Genomic DNA, 21,499 nt, shown 5'->3' on the forward strand with positions numbered 1-21,499 from the left:
ACCACCCACAAGGAACAGGAGAGGGCGAGTATACAAAAGCCGCTGCAGTCACCACCCACAAGGAACAGGTGAGGGCGAGTATACAAAAGTCGCTGCAGTCACCACCCACAAGGAACAGGTGAGGGCGAGTATACAAAAGCCGCTGTAGACATGTCACCACCCACAAGGAACAGGTGAGGGCGAGTATACAAAAGCCGCTGCAGTCACCACCCACAAGGAACAGGAGAGGGCGAGTATACAAAAGCCGCTGCAGTCACCACCCACAAGGAACAGGTGAGGGCGAGTACACAAAAACTGCTGCTGCGTTTACATAAATGGCTGCAACAAAGGAACTGGTCTCTGGTTCCTGCCGTCTAATAATGAAGCCTGAGACCGGACAAGACACGGTAACGTCATTTTCATTTCCGTGGTCTGAGTCTGTGAGAATCTCCTGTTTACAAAGCGGCTTTAATACTTTATGAATAAACCTGTAAATATTAATGAGAACAGAAGGCCGGTGATTAATCACTTTCCTGTACACAGATGATTTCTCTGCCCATCCATGACTACATTTATAACAACTGTCATGGCCAATGGGCAAGACCGAGCCGAATGTCGGCTTCCATTATTTTATCAGATGCAGCCTAAGCCTATGACACAAAGAAGGGAATTTTGTTTACTTACCGTAAATTCCTTTTCCTCTAGCTCTAATTGGGAGACCCAGACAATTGGGTGTATAGCTACTGCCTCCGGAGGCCACACAAAGTATTACACTTAAAAGTGTAAGGCCCCTCCCCTACTGCCTATACACCCCCCATGGGATCACGGGTTCCTCAGTTTTAGTGCAAAAGCAAGAAGGAGGAAAGCCAATAAACTGGTTTAAGTAAATTCAATCCGAAGGAATATCGGAGAACTGAAACCATTCAACCTGAACAACATGTGTACACAAAAAAACAGGGCGGGTGCTGGGTCTCCCAATTAGAGCTAGAAGAAAAGGAATTTACGGTAAGTAAACAAAATTCCCTTCTTCTTTGTCGCTCTATTGGGAGACCCAGACAATTGGGATGTCCAAAAGCAATCCCTGGGTGGGTAAAATAATACCTCATGATAGGGCCGTAAAAACGACCCTTTTCTACAGGTGGGCAATCGCCGCCTGAAGGACTTGTCTACCTAGGCTGGCGTCCGCCGAAGCATAGGTATGCACCTGATAATGCTTGGTAAAAGTGTGCAGACTTGACCAGGTAGCCGCCTAGCACACCTGCTGAGCCGTAGCCTGGTGCCGTAATGCCCAGGAGGCACCCACGGCTCTGGTAGAATGGGCTCTTAGCCCTGAGGGAACCGGAAGCCCCGCAGAACGGTAGGCTTCAAGAATTGGTTCCTTGATCCACCGAGCCAGGGTGGATTTGGAAGCTTGCGACCCTTTACGCTGGCCAGCGACAAGGACAAAGAGTGCATCCGAGCGGCGCAGAGGAGCCGTGCGGGAAATGTAGATTCTGAGTGTTCTCACCAGATCCAACATATGCAAATCCTTTTCACATTGATGAACTGGACGAGGACACAAAGAAGGTAAGGAGATATCCTGATTGAGATGAAAAGGGGATACCACTTTAGGGAGAAACTCCGGAATCGGGCGCAGCACCACCTTATCCTGGTGAAATACCAGGAAGGGAGATTTGCATGACAGCACTGCTAGCTCGGACACTCTCCGAAGAGACGTGACCGCTACTAGAAAAGCCACTTTCTGAGAAAGGCGAGACAGGGAAACATCCCTCATAGGCTCGAAAGGCGGCTTCTGAAGAGCAATTAGAACCTTGTTCAGATCCCAGGGCTCTAACGGCCGCTTGTAAGGAGGGACGATATGACAAACCCCCTGCAGGAACGTGCGTACCTGAGGAAGTCGTGCTATGCGCTTCTGAAAAAAATACAGATAGCACAGAGACTTGTCCCTTAAGGGAGCCGAGCGACAAACCTTTTTCCAACCCGGATTGCAGGAAGGAAAGAAAAGTAGGCAAAGCAAATGGCCAGGGAGAAACTTCCTGAGCAGAGCACCAAGATAAGAATATCTTCCACGTCCTGTGGTAGATCTTGGCAGAGGTTAGGTTCCTAGCCTGTCTCATGGTGGCAATGACCTCTTGAGATAATCCTGAAGACGCTAGGATCCAGAACTCAATGGCCACACAGTCAGGCTCAGGGCCGCAGAATTCTGATGGAAAAACGGCCCTTGAGACAGCAAGTCTGGCCGGTCTGGTAGTGCCCACGGTTGTCCTACCGTGAGATGCCACAGATCCGGGAACCACGATCTCCTTGGCCAGTCTGGAGCGACGAGGATGGCGTGGCGGCAGTCGGACCTGATCTTGCGTAGCACTCTGGGCAACAGTGCCAGAGGTGGGAACACATAAGGTAGCTGGAACTGCGACCAATCTTGAACTAAGGCGTCCGCCGCCAGAGCTCTGAGATCGGGAGACCGTGCCATGAAGGCCGGGACCTTGATGTTGTGCCGGGACGCCATTAGGTCGACGTCCGGCATTCCCCAGCGGCGACAAATTTCCTGAAACACGTCCGGATGAAGAGACCATTCCCCTGCGTCCATACCCTGGCGACTGAGGAAGTCTGCTTCCCAGTTTTCTACGCCCGGGATGTGAACTGCGGATATGGTGGATGCCGTGTCTTCCACCCACGTCAGAATCCGCCGGACTTCCTGGAAGGCTTGCCGACTGCGTGTCCCTCCTTGGTGGTTGATGTATGCCACCGCTGTGGAGTTGTCCGACTGAATTCGGATCTGCTTGCCTTCCAGCCACTGCTGGAAGGCTTGTAGGGCAAGGTACACTGCTCTGATTTCCAGAACATTGATCTGAAGGGTGGACTCTTGCTGAGTCCACGTACCTCGAGCCCTGTGGTGGAGAAAAACTGCTCCCCACCCTGATAGACTCGCGTCCGTTGTGACCACCGCCCAAGATGGGGGTAGGAAAGACTTTCCTATTGACAATGAGGTGGGAAGAAGCCACCAATGAAGAGAATCCTTGGTCGCCTGAGAAAGGGAGACGTTCCTGTCTAGGGACGTCGACTTCCCGTCCCATTGGCGGAGAATGTCCCATTGTAGTGGATGCAGATGAAACTGCGCGAAAGGGACTGCCTCCATTGCTGCTACCATCTTCCCCAAGAAGTGCATGAGGCGTCTCAAGGGGTGCGACTGGCCCTGAAGGAGAGATTGCACCCCTGTCTGTAGTGAACGCTGTTTGTCCAGCGGAAGCATCACTATCGCTGAGAGAGTATGAAACTCCATGCCAAGGTATGTTATCGATTGGGTCGGAGTTAGATTTGACTTTGAAAAGTTGATGATCCACCCGAAACTCTGGAGAGTCTCCAGCGCAACGTTCAGGCTGTGTTGGCATGCCTCTTAAGAGGGTGCCTTGACAAGTAGATCGTCCAAGTAAGGGATCACAGAGTGACCCTGAGAGTGCAGGACTGCTACTACTGCTGCCATGACTTTGGTGAAGACCCTTGGGGCTGTCGCCAAACCGAAAGGCAGGGCTACGAACTGAAGGTGTTCGTCTCCTATAACGAAGCGTAGAAAACGCTGGTGCTCTGGAGCAATCGGCACGTGGAGATAAGCATCTTTGATGTCTATTGATGCTAGGAAATCTCCTTGAGACATTGAGGCGATGACGGAGCGGAGGGATTCCATCCGGAACCGCCTGGTTTTCACATGCTTGTTGAGCAGTTTTAGGTCCAGAACAGGACGGAAAGACCCGTCCTTTTTTGGTACCACAAACAAATTGGAGTAAAAGCCGTGACCTTGCTCCTGAAGAGGAACAGGGATCACCACTCCTTCTGCCTTTAAAGAGCACACCGCCTGCAGAAGAGCATCGACTCGGCCGGGAGGTGGAGAAGTTCTGAAGAATCGAGTTGGAGGACGAGAACTGAACTCTATCCTGTACCCGTGAGACAGAATGTCTCTCACCCAACGGTCTTTGACATGTGGCAGTCAAATGTCGCCAAAGCGGGAGAGCCTGCCACCGACCGAGGATGCGGAGAGAGGAGGCCGAAAGTCATGAGGAAGCCGCCTTGGTAGCGGTTCCTCCGGCTGCTTTCTTTGGGCGTGACTGAGCCCGCCAAGAATCTGAGCTCCTCTGATCCTTTTGAGTCCTTTTGGACGAGGAGAATTGGGACCTGCCCGAGCCTCGAAAGGACCGGAACCTCGACTGTCCCTTTCTCTGTTGGGGTTTATTTGGTCTGGGCTGAGGTAAGGATGAGTCCTTACCCTTGGACTGTTTAATGATTTCATCCAATCTTTCACCAAACAGTCTGTCACCAGAAAATGGCAAACTGGTTAAGCACTTTTTGGAAGCAGAATCTGCCTTCCATTCCCTTAACCACAAGGCTCTGCGTAAAACCACGGAGTTGGCGGACGCCACTGCCGTACGGCTCGTAGAGTCTAGGACAGCATTAATAGCGTAAGACGCAAATGCAGACATTTGGGAGGTTAAGGACGCTACTTGCGGACCAGATGTACGTGTGACAGTGTCAACCTGCGCAAGACCAGCTGAAATAGCTTGGAGTGCCCATACGGCTGCGAATGCTGGAGCAAACGACGCGCCGATAGCTTCATAGATGGATTTCAACCAGAGTTCCATCTGTCTGTCAGTGGCATCTTTAAGTGAAGCCCCATCTTCCACTGCCACTATGGATCTAGCCGCAAGCCTGGAGATTGGGGGATCCACCTTTGGACACTGGGTCCAGCTCTTGACCACCTCAGGGGGAAAGGGATAACGTGTATCCTTAAGACGTTTGGAGAAACGCTTATCTGGATAAGCGTGGTGTTTCTGGACTGACTCTCTAAAGTCAGAGTGGTCCAGAAAAGTACTCAATTTACGCTTGGGATACCTGAAATGGAATTTCTCCTGCTGTGAAGCTGACTCCTCCACTGGAGTAGCTGTGGGAGAAATATCCAACATTTTATTGATGGACGCTATGAGATCATTCACTATTGCGTCCCCATCAGGTGTATCCAGATTGAGAGCGGTCTCAGGGTCAGACTCCTGATCAGCTACCTCTGCCTCATCATATAGAGAGTCCTCTTGCTGGGACCCTGACCAGTGAGATGAAGTCGAGGGTCGCTCGTAGCGAGCTCGCTTAGGCTGTCTGGGACTGTCGTCCGTGTCAGAGCCATCACCCCGGGATGCATGGGACCCCCCCGGAGCACGGATTTGTTCCAAATGAGGGGGGCCAGGGAGCATTGAATCAACAGTGCCCATGGTCTGATGTACCGGTCTGGACTGCAAAGTCTCAAGGATTTTAGTCATAGTCACAGACAATCTATCAGCAAAAACTACAAATTCCGTCCCTGTCACCTGGACAGTGTTCACAGGTGGTTCTCCTTGGGCCACCTCTAGCCGAGGCCCCGGCTGAGCAAGTGCCACAGGGGCCGAACATTGCACACAATGGGGGTCAGTGGCACCAACCGGTAGAACAGCCGCACATATGGTACAGGTAGCATAGAAAGCCTGTGTCTTGGCCCCCTTGCCTTTTGCGGACGACATGTTGTCTAGCAATCTAGGAGGGTATATAGCCAAGAATAGCGACCATACAGGGCAATGTATAGAATACAAGCATATACAAATGAACACTTCGGCACAAGTGGTGTCAGCACCCGAGGTGCCGCTTACCGCCCGCTCCAAGCGGGTGTGTGGTCGCCAGAATCTCGTGTCTGGGTCTCCCAGAGCTTGTCTCCCTTCTCCACTGAGACTGCAAACAGGAATGGCTGCCAGCGTCCTGTGAAGAGGGGCGGGCCGTGGGCGTGCCCCAGACAAAGTGCGGGAAACTGGCGTCCCACTGTGCCCAGTGAGGGGGGTTGGAGTATGCTAAGCAGACTCCAACCCTCAGCGCTGAAGTTCAGCACAGCTTCCCGCCCTTCCCCTGACTGGCAGGCCTGGGGGCGGGAACGAAACGGAACTAGGCCGCAAAAGCCGGGGACTCGATTTATAAGCGCGGCCGCCGTATAAGCGCGGCCAGCGCGGAACTCCCCGGCGCACCACAAGTCCCAGCCGCGTCGCAGCGCTGCTGTAAACGCCATCAGCGGTCGGCGCGGTAGTTCCTAACACATAAACTCACTCAGCAAGCTGTAGTGAGTATAGCACGAGCGCGCTGCGCTGCTGCCCCCGGCGCACTAACACACCCAGCAATGCTGGTGTGTGTGTGTGCGCGATTTGTACGGGGACACAGAGTACCTTAATGTAGCAGGGCCTTGTCCCTGACGATACTCAGCTCCATGTCCAGCAGATCCCCAGGGCTGTGGACGGAGCACGGTCTCCTGTGCCTGAAGACCGATAGGATCCCACTTCACCCAGAGCCCTAAGGGGATGGGGAAGGAAAGCAGCATGTGGGCTCCAGCCTCCGTACCCGCAATGGGTACCTCAACCTTAACAAACACCTCCGACAAAAGTGGGGTGAGAAGGGAGCATGCTGGGGGCCCTAGTATGGGCCCTCTTTTCTTCCATCCGACAAAGTCAGCAGCTGCTGCTGACTAAACAGTGGAGCTATGCGTGGATGTGTGCCTCCTTCGCACAAAGCATGAAAACTGAGGAACCCGTGATCCCACGGGGGGTGTATAGGCAGTAGGGGAGGGGCCTTACACTTTTAAGTGTAATACTTTGTGTGGCCTCCGGAGGCAGTAGCTATACACCCAATTGTCTGGGTCTCCCAATAGAGCGACAAAGAAATACCAGGCTATGCCTTTACTATGTGGACTTACAGACACTTGCTCTTCCCGTCTCGCAGGCCATTCAGAAGCGAGATTCTCTCCTGCGTCAGTCGGAGGCCGATCTCTTGCAAGCTCGCAGCTCTTTAAAATCCCTCAATCAGGAGATCGAGCGGCACCTGGAGACGGCGCGTAACATGGAGAGAAGACTGCAGAGCGCACAGAAAGAGTCCGACCAGAGGGAGCGAGAGAATGGCGCCTTGAGGGCGGAAATGCAGGAGCTGAAGAAAGAGTTACAGGAGACTTACAAACTCCATCAAGAAGCAGGTAAGTGGCACCGATGTGTATACAATGTGCCCTCACATATCCTGTCCACCGCCATTAACTTGAGAATGGCGGCAGCTATAGGCATAAAATTGGTGTCTAGGTATAGTAAGGTATCCATGTGCTATGCATTGAAACCACCTATAGCGCCACCTGGTGGAAAACAACGGAGTTAGCATTTTTATCTCGAAAACGGAACAGAGAAAAAAAAGTGAATTACAAAGTTGCAGGGCATGATCAATTCAATACGAATCGACACCTTGCATACAGAAATGCTATGATTAGAACGTGTAAACCTCACAAGGCTGCGGACGTGAAGCGATACCTCATGGAGACCTTCCTACAAGTCATTGGGTATGGTGGCTGTGTGGAGTGGCCTCCGCTCACCTGACCTGACCCCATTGGACTTCTTTCTGTGAGGTCACATCAAACAGCAGGTGTATGCGACCCCTCCACCAACATTGCAGGACCTACGACGACGTATCACAGATGCTTGTGCAAACGTGTCACCTACCATATTGCACAACGTGCAGCAAGAATACAGTATGCTGTGCAGAGGCCAGATGTGCATTGCAGCTGACGGGGGCCACTGTGAGCATCAAAGTTAAATGAGTGCCATATGCGTGACCAGCATTCAATGTTTTGTGGGTTCATGGGTTTCATATCATGGCATTTCTGTATGCAAGGTGTCGATTCGTATTGAATTGATGATGCCCTGCAACTTTGTAATTCACTTTTTTTCTCTATCTCGTTCCGTTTTCAAGATAAAAATGCTAACTCCGTTGTTTTCCACCAGGTGGCGCTATAGGTGGTTTCATTGCGTAGTGTATGGCTACTTTACTAAACCTAGACACCACTTCTAAGCCTATAGCTGCCGCCGTTCTCAAGTAAATGGCGGTGGACAGGATATGGGTGGACACACTGTAGAATGTGTGGTTACAAGACGTAATCTGACTGCACCAGAAGAGCACGACTTCCACCCGGTGGAAGATCAGAAAACAAAAATGCTGTGATCCTGTGTCCAGTGCAGGGCCTGGCCGGTCAGGAGGAGAAGACTCTGCTGGTGGAAAGCGCCCTGCAAAGCACACAAGAACAGCTGAGCGAGCGGGTAGCCGAAGTCGTAAGACAGGAGCAACAAGCGCGCAAGATAGAAAGTGAAATGCGTACACTAAGGGAGCGAGCAAATGCCGGGGACGAAGAACTGGAGCAGTGCAGGTACTGTCATGGCGTGTCAGGTACTGTCATTACACCTGTCAGATACGTCCAAATAATGACTTTGTATGAGCAGGACACTGGTGGAGCGACTGAAATTGGAGCTTAATGAGGCCAAGAAGAGGCATCAAGTGGCATCTCAAGAAGCTCTGAAACTGCAGCATTCACTGAGCAAAGTGCAGCTGGAGCAGGCGAGCGAGCAGGAGCAGCAGCAAGCACTGCAGCAACAGGTGACTGACCTGGTAACACAAGTCCCAGAATGCCCGCAGAGAGCACATCATTACAGAAATGTCCTTTTAGCTGCAGGAACAAAACACAATTCAGCAATCGCTGAGAGTGGAGCTGGAAGAGCAGCAGATACGGCACGAAGAGCTGCAGCGGCAGCAACACCGGAGCAAAGAGCGGGAGAGCGCGCTGCAGAGAGAGGTGGAGGAGCTGGGCCTGCGAGTGAAGCACTCTGACCGGCTGGTGAGTACAGACCGTGCACCCACTCATTAGAAAGACGATGGTAGGGGGCTCTAAAGCATTTCTGCTATGTTTCTGCAGCTTGCAGAGCGCGATCGAGCATTGCAGAGTATGCAGGCCAGTCATACGCAGCTGGAGAGAAGATGGCAGACTGCGCAGGAGGAAGCCAGGGACAGCGGGGCGCAGCTAGAGCTCACCAAGAGCGCTCTGCAGCAGACACAGAGGAAGATCCAGACTCAGACCAAGGAGGTGGGTACAGTAATGATAATAACACCACAGCGCCATCACTGCAAGTGAAAATTAAACCGCCAGGTAACCCGGCATAAATGCAGCGATACATCTCCATCAATGTGCTGCATGCACGCTCACCACACAGAATATTCCTTTCTTTTCATGTCCTTACTAATATAAGTTTTATAATGCATTCTTATAGGGTCAGACGCCACAAACCGGAATTCACTGAGGATGTTATTATAGCCTCCATTGAATTCAAGAAGCCTATCAGTAAGCTCCCCCTAGTGGTGTCTGCCGGGATAATTCTCAGATGGAAAGCAGCACAGAATGACACTACATTGATGTCCACTTTAATAATCAGCGCGTCATATCCTCTGCCTGATGCTCTTTTTACTCATAAATCATTTTCACTCATTCCCCAGTCTAAGCGTTTGGAGGAATCTATGATACGACTGCGCTCGGAGGAAGAAGCTGCGCAGAAAACGGTGAGAGGCAGGAGTCAGGAGCTGAGCGCTGCGCAGGAGTGTGTACAGGAGCTGAAGAGCCAGGTCACCGCCACTCAGGCCAGTCTGCGAGAGGCCAGAGAACAGGTACAAGAAGACAGTGGCTTAAAGAGCACTTGTCACCAAGTCAGGTGGCCATTTTTGCTCTCATTTTATTCCAGTTGCTCTCCTGAATATGCAGGTTTTTTTGTTTTATATAATTCTGCACATTTTATTTTGTTCATTTTCCATGGTCATTACAAAGGGGGAGGTATGGCTCATGGGATCCTCTGGGGTGTGGTTCATGAGATCCTCTGGGGCGTGGCTCATGGGATCCTCTGGGGTGGGTCTTTAGACTGCTATGCATAATTACCCTGTGAGCCACTCCCTCTTGTACAGACCATAAAAATTAGCATTAAATAAAAAGACCCATATCTCTGGAACCGTATAGCAGATTAAAATATTCACTGGAGCAGCAGGAATAAAATAAGAGCAAAACCTGGTCTTTTTTTTTTTTAATTGGTATCAAGTCCTCTTTAATGAGTTCTGTCAGCAGTCTTCACCCTCTGATTTAACTTCTCTCCTGATCACCTATGGGTATTGCGGTGGAGACACTGCGAGCAAAGAATGTAGGTTGGGTTTTTTGGGGTTTTTTTCCCCCTGGCATCCAGACCACAAGAGCCAGGAGACTATCCTATGCTTTGTCCACTAAACACTTACCAACCCACCCGCCCCACTCTAATTATGGCTATTGTTCTTGGACACCTCATTTGGGGACACAGGACACCATGGGTTTTATTCTGCTGACTCCTCGCATTAAGAATAAATCTTAAGAAAAACACCAGCTTCTCCCCAACAGGCTACACTTGGCCTACTGACACCCAATTTTAGTATTCCCACCTGCTTTGGAACATTCTATGATTTACGGTGTCCCCCAATGAAGAGTCCAAGAAAAGAGGATTTTTGGTATTTACTGTAAACTATTTCTCATTACATTGGGGTACATCGCACCTTCCCTGGTTTGGGAAGTCTTTGCTTCTATAGTTTTTGCACTAACTGCTGAGTCGGCAGGCCAGGTGTTCCCTGTTGGGGAGGAGCCGACTTTCTTAAAATGTATTCTTAGCGTCGGCCTCCAGGTGGCACTAGAATTCACCTCTCGGTTTCCTTTGTTCTCCAGTTAAGTTTATGAGAGAGAGAGGATTTTTGGTACTCATCATAAAATCTATCTTCTTAAGTGCACGCTATGGGACATTTTCTGACTGCTCAAGTCTAGTCTAAACCCTTAACACCAGCTGTATACTCCTCAGCCAATCGCTTACCACATCAGAATACGGGACAAAATTACTGAAGCTAGTGATTGGCTGCAGCGGTCATGTCTGGTATACAAGCTGTAAGATCTGCAGCTAAGGTAAACTGACAACGAGCAGGGGTGATGCAAAAGTGACAGACTTGCAGCAGTAATTGCGAACATTGGGAGGGATCAAAGAGAATGTATTATTTTAGATGCATTACTACCTGTAGACTGATTTTATATCATTTTTGCCAACTGAATAGTGTCATTGTTTGTTTGTTGAGCAGATAAGTGAGCGCAACAGAGAACTGGCGGCTCTAAGGAATGAGCTGCAGCGCGTACAACAGAGGAAAGCGGAGCTGGAGCGAGACAACGCGGCCCAAGAAGAGCGAATACGCAGAACGGGTACAGAAATGAGCGCGCTCCATGATCTGCACAGGCAGAAGGAGCAAGAGGTGAGTGTGGAAACCCCGGCACAGATAGGTCCTCCTGGTGTTCACCGTACCCCGCTCATCACTACTGTCATTGTATTGTAGGCAGAGGTATGCGAGAGCCGCCTGCGAGATCATGGTAACCAACTGCAGCACTGGCAGAGGCTGCACCAGGAGCGAGCGCAAGAGCTCCGGCAGAAGGAGGACGACGTGAAGCAGCTGCAGGATCAGCTCGCTGACATCATGGAGAAGCTCAGAACTGAAGGCAGAGAGGTACAGTACAGGGGTTAGAACTGCTGTAGAACCACCGGTCCCAGCATCGCCATGCTCCCATAGTTGGGATCAGTTCCGCTTAGAAACGTCTTGATGCAGCATATTCTTTTGTGTTTTCCTCACAGAGAGACGACCTCCAAAATACACTGAACCAACTGAGGCAGAAGTACAATGCGGCCACCAGCGAGGTGCTTAACTGCTGCTATAGGATTACAAGGCTGGTACTCCACTCTGCCGCTGCCTATGTTTGCAACATGTTGAAACCAGATAGGGCATGATTACAGGTGGAGATCAGCCATTGGGTATCAGGCTTGTCAGAGGTAGTCGGTATGCAGCTCCTTGCAGTGGGCAGTTCCACCCTTATTCTTGCTTTGCACTGCATGATTCATGCCATACATTTTTTCTGATTGGTAATAGTTTACTGGTAGTTTAATAGGCTGCTTGGCAGATATTGTGAACCTGCATGTGTGAACAGTGCCCTATGCAAGCCACAAGTGTGCAATTTTACCATCAAGCTCCCTTTGCACATGTGATGTCTCCATTTAATGGAGGTCTTGCTGCATCCTGGCAGTGCATTAGTTTTTTTGGCCTTGGGCAGTTTACATCTTCTGTCATTAGTCTGTGAGTATTTACTGGCCTGTCCACCAACATAAATTCTGTGGACACCGCACCATCTCCTGTTTACACCTTGCGATGCGCTGCTCATAGTGAGGATTTTTAACCGGGTTGAAAAATCATTGCACCCGACGATCAAGCATTCTGCTTGTTTGACAGGTACTTGGGAACCAGCATTCCTACAAATACTCATCCACCAATTATTGGCTCGTCTAAATAAGCATGAATGTTCTGTGTAATCCTAAGGCTGGATTCACACATCCTTTTATCACAGACCGTATCAACTACCTGCAACATGTTCACACCTGGCATTTCTGCTGTGCTTTGTATAGAATCAATGTCATTCTCAGGTCTTGTGCATTTGCTCCCCCCCACCCCATGTGTATATTGAGCTTTGCATCATTTTTCCTGAGATGTAGCGATGTCAATATTTTCAGCATTTTTGCATCACTTTTCATCCAATCACATGAATGTGTGAAAAACACAATATGTGCATGATAGTTTATAGTAAATGGTTCCAGTAGAATTATTTCCAGGGAATCTGTAGTAATTAATCACATTTCAGCTTTCATTTTCCAAAGAGACTGTCAAACATGAGTTCCCCCGATGTTATTTGGCACGTACCTACTGTTCCTTACAGTGTTTTTACATCCCCCCTATACTGTCTGTCCAACACCACAGAAAGTCCACAAGTCAATCTTAAGCAGGGGATTCTAGTTTTGCACCCATCTGTATGTGCTTTAGGCCCCTTTCACACGTCAGTGATTCTGGGACGTTTGTGCTTTTTTTTTAACGTACCAGAATCACTGACATACGCAGACCCATTATAATGAATGGGTCTGCTCACACGTCAGTGATTTCTTTATCGTTCCTTTGGGAGACCCAGACCTTGGGTGTTTAGCTTCTGCCTCCGGAGGACACACAAAGTACTACACTTAAAAGTGTAGCTCCTCCCTCTGAGCTTATACACCCCCTGGTGAGCCAGTCCCAGACAGTTTATCTCTTTGTGTTCAGGAGGCATACATCCACACATGCATTCTCATATGATTATTTCCTTTTTGGAACGAGATTGAAGAAGTGCAGGTCCACGTCTGGACCCCCGGCATGTCCCTTATCACCCCACTGTGTCGGCGGTGTTGTTAAGGTTGATTTACAAGGCTGAAGCCTTACAGGCCGTGCTCCTTCACCATCCCTCCTGGGCTCTGGCTGGAAGTGGGAGCCAGCACGGTTCTCCATGCCTGGCAGGAGACCGGTCTCCATCCGCAGCCCTTTAGGATCCTGCTGGACCGGAGCACTCATCCCCAGGGACCTGGCCCTGCGTCTCAGCAGCTAAGTACCTGAGACGTTTATATGTTTGGGGTCCCTGTGCTTTATTGTACGGGGAGAGTGTGCTTACTGTATTTATCTTGGCATTTCCGGCGGGTTCTCTAGCTGTCGCCCAAGACTGCGCCGATGGTGCCTGCGCGTCGGCCTCGCCGCTCAAATTTAGGCCCCGGCTTTGCCGGAGGCCTAGTTTCTGTTCACTGCCCTCGCATGTCACTCATGCAGAGGAACAAGTTCGGCTCCTCCCGGCGGCCGTCCTGCACAGGGGAGGGACACTCCCCACTGCTGTGCGTGTCTCCTCCCCTGTAGGTCTCTATGGCCCTCCAGATCCCGCTCTCCTACAGTAACGCCCCCTCTCTTCGCTCCGGCGGCCATTTTCTCAGACAGGGTTTACTCTGCGCTGGCCTGCACTCTGCATCCCTGCTGAGGTGCTGTGCATTGGGGGTCCGGGCTTCGGGATCTGGAGGGCACACAACACCGCTGCCAGCGGTCTGGTTAGCCACAACCGGTCTCTGGTTGTGGACCTCTGTATATACTCTCTGGGGGTTCATTCTCTTGTAGAAGCTGTCCCCACTCCAGCAGCATGTCTCACACGAGGAGCAAGGCCCCAAAGCTTTATACTGTATGCGCTGCATGTAAGCTCCTGCTGCCTGAACCGAGCACCTATCCACATTGTGATGTCTGCTCTAACTTGGCGGTGCCACAGCCTGGAGTCTCGCCCCCAGTGGTCTCTCCGGCTGCTCCGGCTCCTGTGGCTGAACCCCCGGCTTGGGTCGAATCCTTTTCTAGGTCTATCTCCCAGTTTTTTGCTGAGTCCATGGGACTTCTGTCCAGGACTTTGTTGAATATGCATCAGCCCCCTTCACAGGGTGCCTCTACTGCTAAGGGTCCCTTAGGATCTCATTCATCTGACCTCCGTCCACCGGAGCTCACAGAGGATTCATCATCAGGGCCCAGACCCCGTCCTCCTAAGAGGAGACGCAGGGCTCCCTCTCCCTCCTCATCCCGTGGCTCTGATTCAAGAGCTGACTCGCAGGATGAGGAGGATGCCTTTACAGGGGGCTCGGAGGCTAACTCCATGTACCCCATTGATCTTTCCGATGGTGACTCAGATCTTAGTGACTTGATTACTTCCATTAATTCTGTACTGGATCTCAATCCGCCAGTATCAGAGGAGCAACCCTCTCTGGCAGAAAAGCACCAGTTTACCTTGCCTAAGAGGACAAAGAGTGTGTTCTTTAACCACTCCAGTTTTCAGGCCGCTGTGACCAAACCCAGGGCCTGTCCTGACAAACGCTTCCCAAAGCGTGGTTCTGATGACAGTTTTCCCTTTCCACCTGAGGTGGTCAAGGAGTGGGCTCATTCCCCAAAGGTAGACCCTCCGGTGTCTAGGCTCTCAGCCCGGACCGTTGTGTCGGTGGCTGATGGCACCTCCCTTAAGGATTCCACTGACCGTCAGATTGACCTTCTGGCCAAATCCGTGTATGAAGCGGCGGGAGCCGTGGTTTCCCCAACTTTTGCAGCAGTGTGGGCTCTCAAAGCCATCTCTGCTTCTCTAGAGGAGATGCATTCCCTCACCAGGGAATCTATGCCCGAGATGGTTGCCTTAACTTCTCAAGCTTCAGCTTTTTCATCTTATGCCATGTCTGCCATGCTGGAGGCTTCTCACCGCACTGCGGTGGCTTCGGCTAATTCCCTCGTTATCCGCAGGATCTTGTGGCTTCGAGAGTGGAAGGCAGATGCTTCTTCAAAGAAGTACCTTGCTGGACTCCCTTTTGCTGGGTCCCGGCTGTTCGGTGAACAGCTGGATGAAATTATTAAAGAAGCTACTGGCGGGAAGAGTACTTCCATGCCACAAACCAAAACCAGGAAACCTGCCCAGGGTAGGAATCAGTCGAGGTTTCGCTCCTTTCGTTCCTCCAACTGGTCGTCCTCTAAGCCCTCCGCCTCGTCCGCTAACTCAGCTAAGGACCAGAAATCCAACTGGCGCCCAAAAGCGCGTCCACAGAAGACCGCAGGAGGTTCTGCCACTAAGGCAGCCTCCTCGTGACTCTCTGCCCGCTCCGGCAACGTCCTTAGTCGGTGGCAGGCTCTCCCACTTTGGCGACGCTTGGTTTCAACATGTCTCCGATCAGTGGGTGAGAGATATCATCTCTCACGGCTACAGGATAGAATTCTCTTCCAGCCCGCCAAACAGATTTTTTCTCTCAACTCCCCCCTGCTCCAAGGCCGCCGCCTTCTCACAGGCCGTGGCAGCTTTGCAGGCCAACGGAGTAATTGTACCGGTTCCCGCCCGAGAACGGTTCAGAGGTTTCTACTCAAATCTCTTCCTAGTTCCCAAAAAGGACGGTACCTTCCGGCCCATCCTGGATCTCAAGCTTCTCAACAAACATGTTCAGGTGCGGCACTTTCGCATGGAGTCTCTGCGATCAGTCATTGCCTCAATGACCCAAGGAGACTTCCTGGCATCCATCGACATCAGAGATGCCTATCTGCATGTGCCAATTGCAGTTTCACACCAGCGTTGGCTACGTTTTGCAATAGAAGATCATTTCCAATTCGTGGCTCTCCCCTTCGGGTTAGCCACGGCCCCTCGGGTATTCACCAAGGTCATGGCAGCAGTGATTGCGGTTCTGCACCTCCAGGGGTTGGCAGTGATTCCTTACCTGGACGACCTTCTAGTCAAGGCTTCATCCAGTGCAGACTGTCAGCGGAGTGTCTCGCTCACTCTCGCCACTCTAGCCCAATTCGGGTGGCTTGTCAATCTGACCAAATCCACTCTGACTCCGACCCAGAGTCTCACGTACCTAGGGATGCAGTTCGAGACTTTGTCGGCTCTAGTGAAGTTGCCCTTAAAAAACAGCTGTCACTCCAGCTGGCGGTGCGCTCTCTTCTGAGGCTCCGCCGTTATACTCTCAGGCATCTGATGCAGGTGCTGGGTCAAATGGTGGTGTCCATGGAGGCTGTTCCCTTTGCCCAGTTCCATCTGCGCCCCCTGCAGCTGGACATTCTCCGCTGTTGGGACAAGCGGCCTTCCTCCTTACACAAGTTAGTGGCTCTGTCGCCACGGACCAGGAGCTCCCTTCAGTGGTGGCTTCGGCCCCTCTCCCTGTCCCAAGGGCGCTCCTTCCTGGCCCCGTCCAGGGTGATTCTCACCACGGATGCTAGTCTATCCGGCTGGGGAGCGGTATGTCTCCACCACAGAGCGCAGGGCACTTGGACTCCGTCCGAGTCAGCCCTTTCAATCAATGTGCTGGAAACCAGAGCTGTGCTTCTAGCTCTCCTAGCTTTTCACCACCTGTTGGCGGGCAGGCACATTCGAGTCCAGTCAGACAACGCGACAGCGGTTGCCTACATCAATCACCAAGGCGTGACACGCAGCCGCCTGGGAATGATGGAGGTACAACGCATCCTTCAATGGGCGGAGGACTCCAAGTCCACATCCCAGGCGTGGAAAACTGGGAGGCAGATTATCTTGGCTGTCAAAGCGTGGACGGTGGCGAGTGGTCCCTGCACCCGGCATAGTTTCAGTCAATCTGCCGCAAATGGGGCACTCCGGACGTGGACCTAATGGCATCCCGTCACAACAACAAAGTTCCTGTTTACGTGGCTCGCTCCCACGATCCTCAGGCCTTCGCCGCGGACGCTCTGGTTCAAGACTGGTCCCAGTTTCGTCTCTTACGTGTTTCCCCCTCTAGTTCTCTTGCCCAGAGTCCTGTGCAAGATCAGAATGGAGGGCCGTCGAGTCATCCTCATTGCACCGGACTGGCCCAGGCGAGCTTGGTATCCAGACCTGCTCCATCTGTCCGTAGAGATGCCGTGGCATCTCCCGGACCGTCCAGACCTACTCTCGCAAGGTCCGTTTTTCCGCCCGAATTCTGCGGCTCTCAAATTGACGGCGTGGCTCTTGAGTCCTGGATTTTGACGGCTTCTGGTATTCCTCCTGAAGTCATCTCCACTATGACTCAGGCCAGTAAGGCTTCCTCCGCTAAGATCTATCACAGGACTTGGAAAATTTTCCTGTCCTGGTGTCGCTCTACCGGCCATCCTCCTTGCTGACCCTTCTGTCTTTTCTACAGTCCGGTCTGCAGCTAGGACTGTCCCTCAACTCTCTCAAGGGACAAGTCTCAGCTCTGTCAGTTCTGTTCCAGCGGCGTCTCGCTCGGCTGGCTCAGGTCCGCACCTTCATGCAAGGTGCGTCTCACATCATTCCGCCGTATCGGCGGCCCTTGGATCCCTGGGACCTTAACTTGGTCCTCACGGTATTGCAGAAACCCCCTTTTGAGCCTCTTAGGGAGGTTTCTTTGTATCGCCTTTCTGGTTGCCATAACTTCTCTCAGGAGAGTCTCTGATTTGGCTGCGCTCTCTTCAGAGTCACCTTTTTTAGTCTTTCATCAAGACAAGGTGGTTCTCCGTCCGACTCCGGACTTTCTTCCTAAGGTGGGGGTCTCTCCTTTCCACCTTAACCAGGACATTACCCTACCTTCCTTCTGTCCGGCTCCTGTTAATCGCTTTGAAAGAGCGCTGCATACTCTAGATCTGGTGCGTACTCTCCGGATCTTTGTGTCTCGCACCGCTGTGCTTAGGCGGTGCACCTCTCTTTTTGTGCTAACCACAGGTCGGCGCAAGGGTCTCCCTGCTTCTAAGCCGACCTTAGCCCGTTGGATTAGATCGACCATTTTGGACGCCTACCAGAGTACTCAGGTGCCTCCCCCGCCGGGGATCAAGGCACACTCGACCAGAGCTGTCGGTGCCTCTTGGGCTTTCAGGCACCAGGCTACGGCTCAACAAGTCTGTCAGGCTGCCACTTGGACTAGTCTGCATACCTTTTCGAAGCACTACCAAGTGCATGCTCATGCTTCGGCAGATGCGAGCTTGGGCAGACGCATCCTTCAGGCGGCTGTCGCCCACTTGTGAAGTTAGGAAAACTAAGAAGTAGGCAGAACCTGTTTATTCCCACCCAGGGACTGCTTTGGAGCGTCCCAAGGTCTGGGTCTCCCAAAGGAACAATAAAGAAAAAGAGAATTTTGTTTACTTACCATAAATTCTTTTTCTTATAGTTCCGTATTTTACACGCCAGTGAAAAACGTCAGTGTTTTTCACTGACGTGTGAAACGGGTCTTATCTTGTACAAATGTACAGAAAACATGATATGACTCCTTTTCTGCAGTGCGACACCCTGCGGGGCTCCCTAGAAGCCGCAAGGTCTGACTGCAGGCGACTGCACCATGAAAGCGAGCTGGTTGTGTGCAACGTAAACGAATGGGTCAGTGAACAGAAGTGAGTGACAGCGTCCTGTGTCTACGGCTGATTTATAGCCCTTTATTATGTTTTGTGTGAGCTCAAAGACACTTTATACCTTCCACAGAGAAGCCAATAAGACATTAGGGGAGAAGATACTGGAGCAGAACAAGCAAATCCAGCAGCTGACGACAGAAAAAGAGTAAGTGCTGAATGCAATCACACTGCGGATTTCATCTCCAGTATTTCCATTATATATTGGACTATAAATGCCTAATCTGACTGATGTGCAGCGACAACTGTAAGCTCAGAAGTTTCTGGGCCAGCGCCGGCATCCAGTGAGTATTACACATGCATTTGTAAGGTAAGAGGATGCCTGAAGGCAGAACCTACACTTTGGAAGACTATGTATAAAAATAAGTGTAGGGAAGCCATAAGGGATCCCTACTAGAGACATGTGCTTTACACGCTACGAAAATCGTTCGTGCGACATTTGGTGATCGCTGCTGTAGTGAACATTATTCCTACGGCAGCGTCACACGCACATCCTTTTTCAGCGTCGTCAATGTGACCGCCGAACAATCCCTCCTTTAAGGGGGAGGTGCGTTCGGCGTCATAGCGATGTCACTGCAGCGTCACTAAGCGGCCGGCCAATAGTAGAGGAGGGGCGGAGATGTGCGGCTGGAACATCCCGCCCACCTCCTTCCTTTCTCATTGCTGGTGGACGCAGGTAAGGAGATGTTCGTCGTTCCTGCGGTGTCACACGTATCAATGTGTGATGCCGCAGGAACGACGAACAACCAGCGGCATGCACCACCACCGATATTATGAAAAGGAGCAACGTGTCGACGTTTTTGCGATCGTTGATAGTCGCTCCTTAGTGTCACATGCTGAGATATCGCTAACTGTGCCGGATGTACGTCACAAACACAGTGACCCCCCCAACGATATATCGTTAGCGATGTCGCAGTGTGTAAAGCACCCTTAAGGGTATGATTCCACTTGGGTATGACTTGTGCGAGTCTCTCATCAGTATCACCCGGCAAGGCGCACATTCTCCTCACAAGAGCAGGTCGGCTGTATGTATTTCCATGCAGCCGACCCGCTCTTGTCAGGAGAGTGTGCGCCGTAGCGGGAGATACTGATGAGAGACTCACACGAGTCATACGCAAGTGGAATCATACTGAGATTTATGGTCCTGAGAGTTGCAGGACTAGTTCCACAGTGAAGCAAAGTCCTGGGCTATATGCACTGAACGCCCCCCATTACCAAGTGCTGGCTGTATACAGGAGACCACCAGAGGGTGCAGTGTAGAAAGACCAGGACATTTTCACTTTTGCTCAATTCATTAAGATGCTTGTACAAGATTGCACGCCTTTAAAGGAGCAAAATATTGCTGCAACATGGGCTTGGGTGTTTTCACAATTATTAGCAAGCTCCATCCAAATGGGTTAAACTGTACCAATCACCAGGATATTTCTATATAACCTACAGCTAGATCGGTAAAGTATTATTTTTTTTTTAAATATATATATATATATTTTACACTATTCTTTTAAGTGGCCGGAGAACCCCTTTAAAACACACCAATCACCAGGATTTTCCCATATAACCTAAACCCAGTGCTATACTGGCACTATCAGGCTGATTCTATACATTCCTTTGTCAGCTCAGATGTATAGGTTTTGAAACACAAGCAAGTAAAGTTTGTAAAATGAGCAACTTTTTAATTGGCAGCAGCTGATAGCTGGGGTGGGCATTCATAGTGATTTCCGCAACCCTTTCTGTTGTTCCTCCCCCTTTTATTTATGCTAAATCTATTATAGAAGCTAGGAGGACCTTTGCTGTCATACCCATGTGACCAGAAGGGGTGGGGCCTCCACCAACAGAAAAATGTTGCTTCCTGGTATTAACTGTTGGCTGAGGCCCCACCCCTTCTGGTCACATGGGTATGACATCAGCAAAGGTCCTTCTAGCCACTTAGTAAAACGATTCTATAATAGAATTAGGAGAAATATAAGATAGGTGCGGGAATCACTATGAATACTCACCCTAGCTGATTGGCAGCAGCTGCAGATCAAAAACCTGCTCATTTTACAAACTTTACTTGCTTTACATTACATCCTAGCTGACAAAGGTATGCATAGACTTTGCCTGATTGTGCCAGTATAGCACTTGGTTTAGGTTATATAGAAAAGTCCTGGTGATTGGTGCGTTAAGAGAACATCACCTAATTCATGATCAGTTGTGACAATTCTTATGGCAGAGATCTTACTCCAGTCAGATAGTACAGTAAGATTTCTGGCAAGGTGCACAACACGACCATTGTAAGATGCATCTAAAGCGGCTTTCACACTACGTTTTTTTGCCTGCGTCCTGAATGTTTTAACGCAAAAACGGATCCAGTGCAAATGCGTTTTCATTTCAATGCATTTGCAATGGACTCGCGTCAACATGCGTTTGCGTGCGTTATAGTGAGGATCCAGCGACTTGCTGAATACTAAACCGCACGCAAACACATGTGAACGCTGGTATGCTGATAGACAGGATCCTGCTTGCTCTACTGAGCATGCCCAGAAACCAGCCTGACGTGATCAGTCTCTCGCCCTCACGCCTGAGAGCTGCGGAGGCTCGTATCCAAGGTAAACATTGGGTAACTTGCTTAGATACCCGATGTTTACCTTGGTTACATGTGCAGGGAGTCCGGCTCCTAGCAGCTGCAGACGCTTGTAACCAAGGTAAATATCGGGTATCCAAGCAAATTACCCGATGTTTACCTTGGTTACAAGCCTCCGCATCGGTCAGATGCCGACTCCCAGTCTGTCACGTTCAGTTCCCCTCACTCCCGATCACATGACTCCAATGCCCACCCATAAACTTCAAGTGACAGGATCCTGCAAAATAACACATGCGTTTTTCTTTGTAAAAACAG

General features: G+C 50.8%; 1 protein-coding gene across 1 annotated transcript in view; it reads left to right on the forward strand.

Annotated features, from left to right (window-relative positions):
• PMFBP1 (polyamine modulated factor 1 binding protein 1) overlaps nucleotides 1-21,499 on the forward strand; it is a 166,617-nt gene that overhangs the window by 129,754 nt on the left and 15,364 nt on the right. The window contains exons 28-38 of the mRNA XM_075326032.1: nucleotides 6,757-7,003; nucleotides 8,026-8,215; nucleotides 8,289-8,442; nucleotides 8,513-8,680; nucleotides 8,759-8,926; nucleotides 9,334-9,501; nucleotides 10,972-11,139; nucleotides 11,221-11,388; nucleotides 11,514-11,576; nucleotides 18,497-18,606; nucleotides 18,695-18,769. Of these exons, the coding sequence (XP_075182147.1) occupies nucleotides 6,757-7,003; nucleotides 8,026-8,215; nucleotides 8,289-8,442; nucleotides 8,513-8,680; nucleotides 8,759-8,926; nucleotides 9,334-9,501; nucleotides 10,972-11,139; nucleotides 11,221-11,388; nucleotides 11,514-11,576; nucleotides 18,497-18,606; nucleotides 18,695-18,769 (1,679 nt within the window). The remainder of the gene's footprint in view (nucleotides 1-6,756; nucleotides 7,004-8,025; nucleotides 8,216-8,288; nucleotides 8,443-8,512; nucleotides 8,681-8,758; nucleotides 8,927-9,333; nucleotides 9,502-10,971; nucleotides 11,140-11,220; nucleotides 11,389-11,513; nucleotides 11,577-18,496; nucleotides 18,607-18,694; nucleotides 18,770-21,499) is intronic.

The sequence above is a fragment of the Anomaloglossus baeobatrachus genome, chromosome 10, assembly GCF_048569485.1.
Source record: "Anomaloglossus baeobatrachus isolate aAnoBae1 chromosome 10, aAnoBae1.hap1, whole genome shotgun sequence".
Classification (NCBI taxonomy): Eukaryota; Metazoa; Chordata; class Amphibia; order Anura; family Aromobatidae; genus Anomaloglossus; species Anomaloglossus baeobatrachus.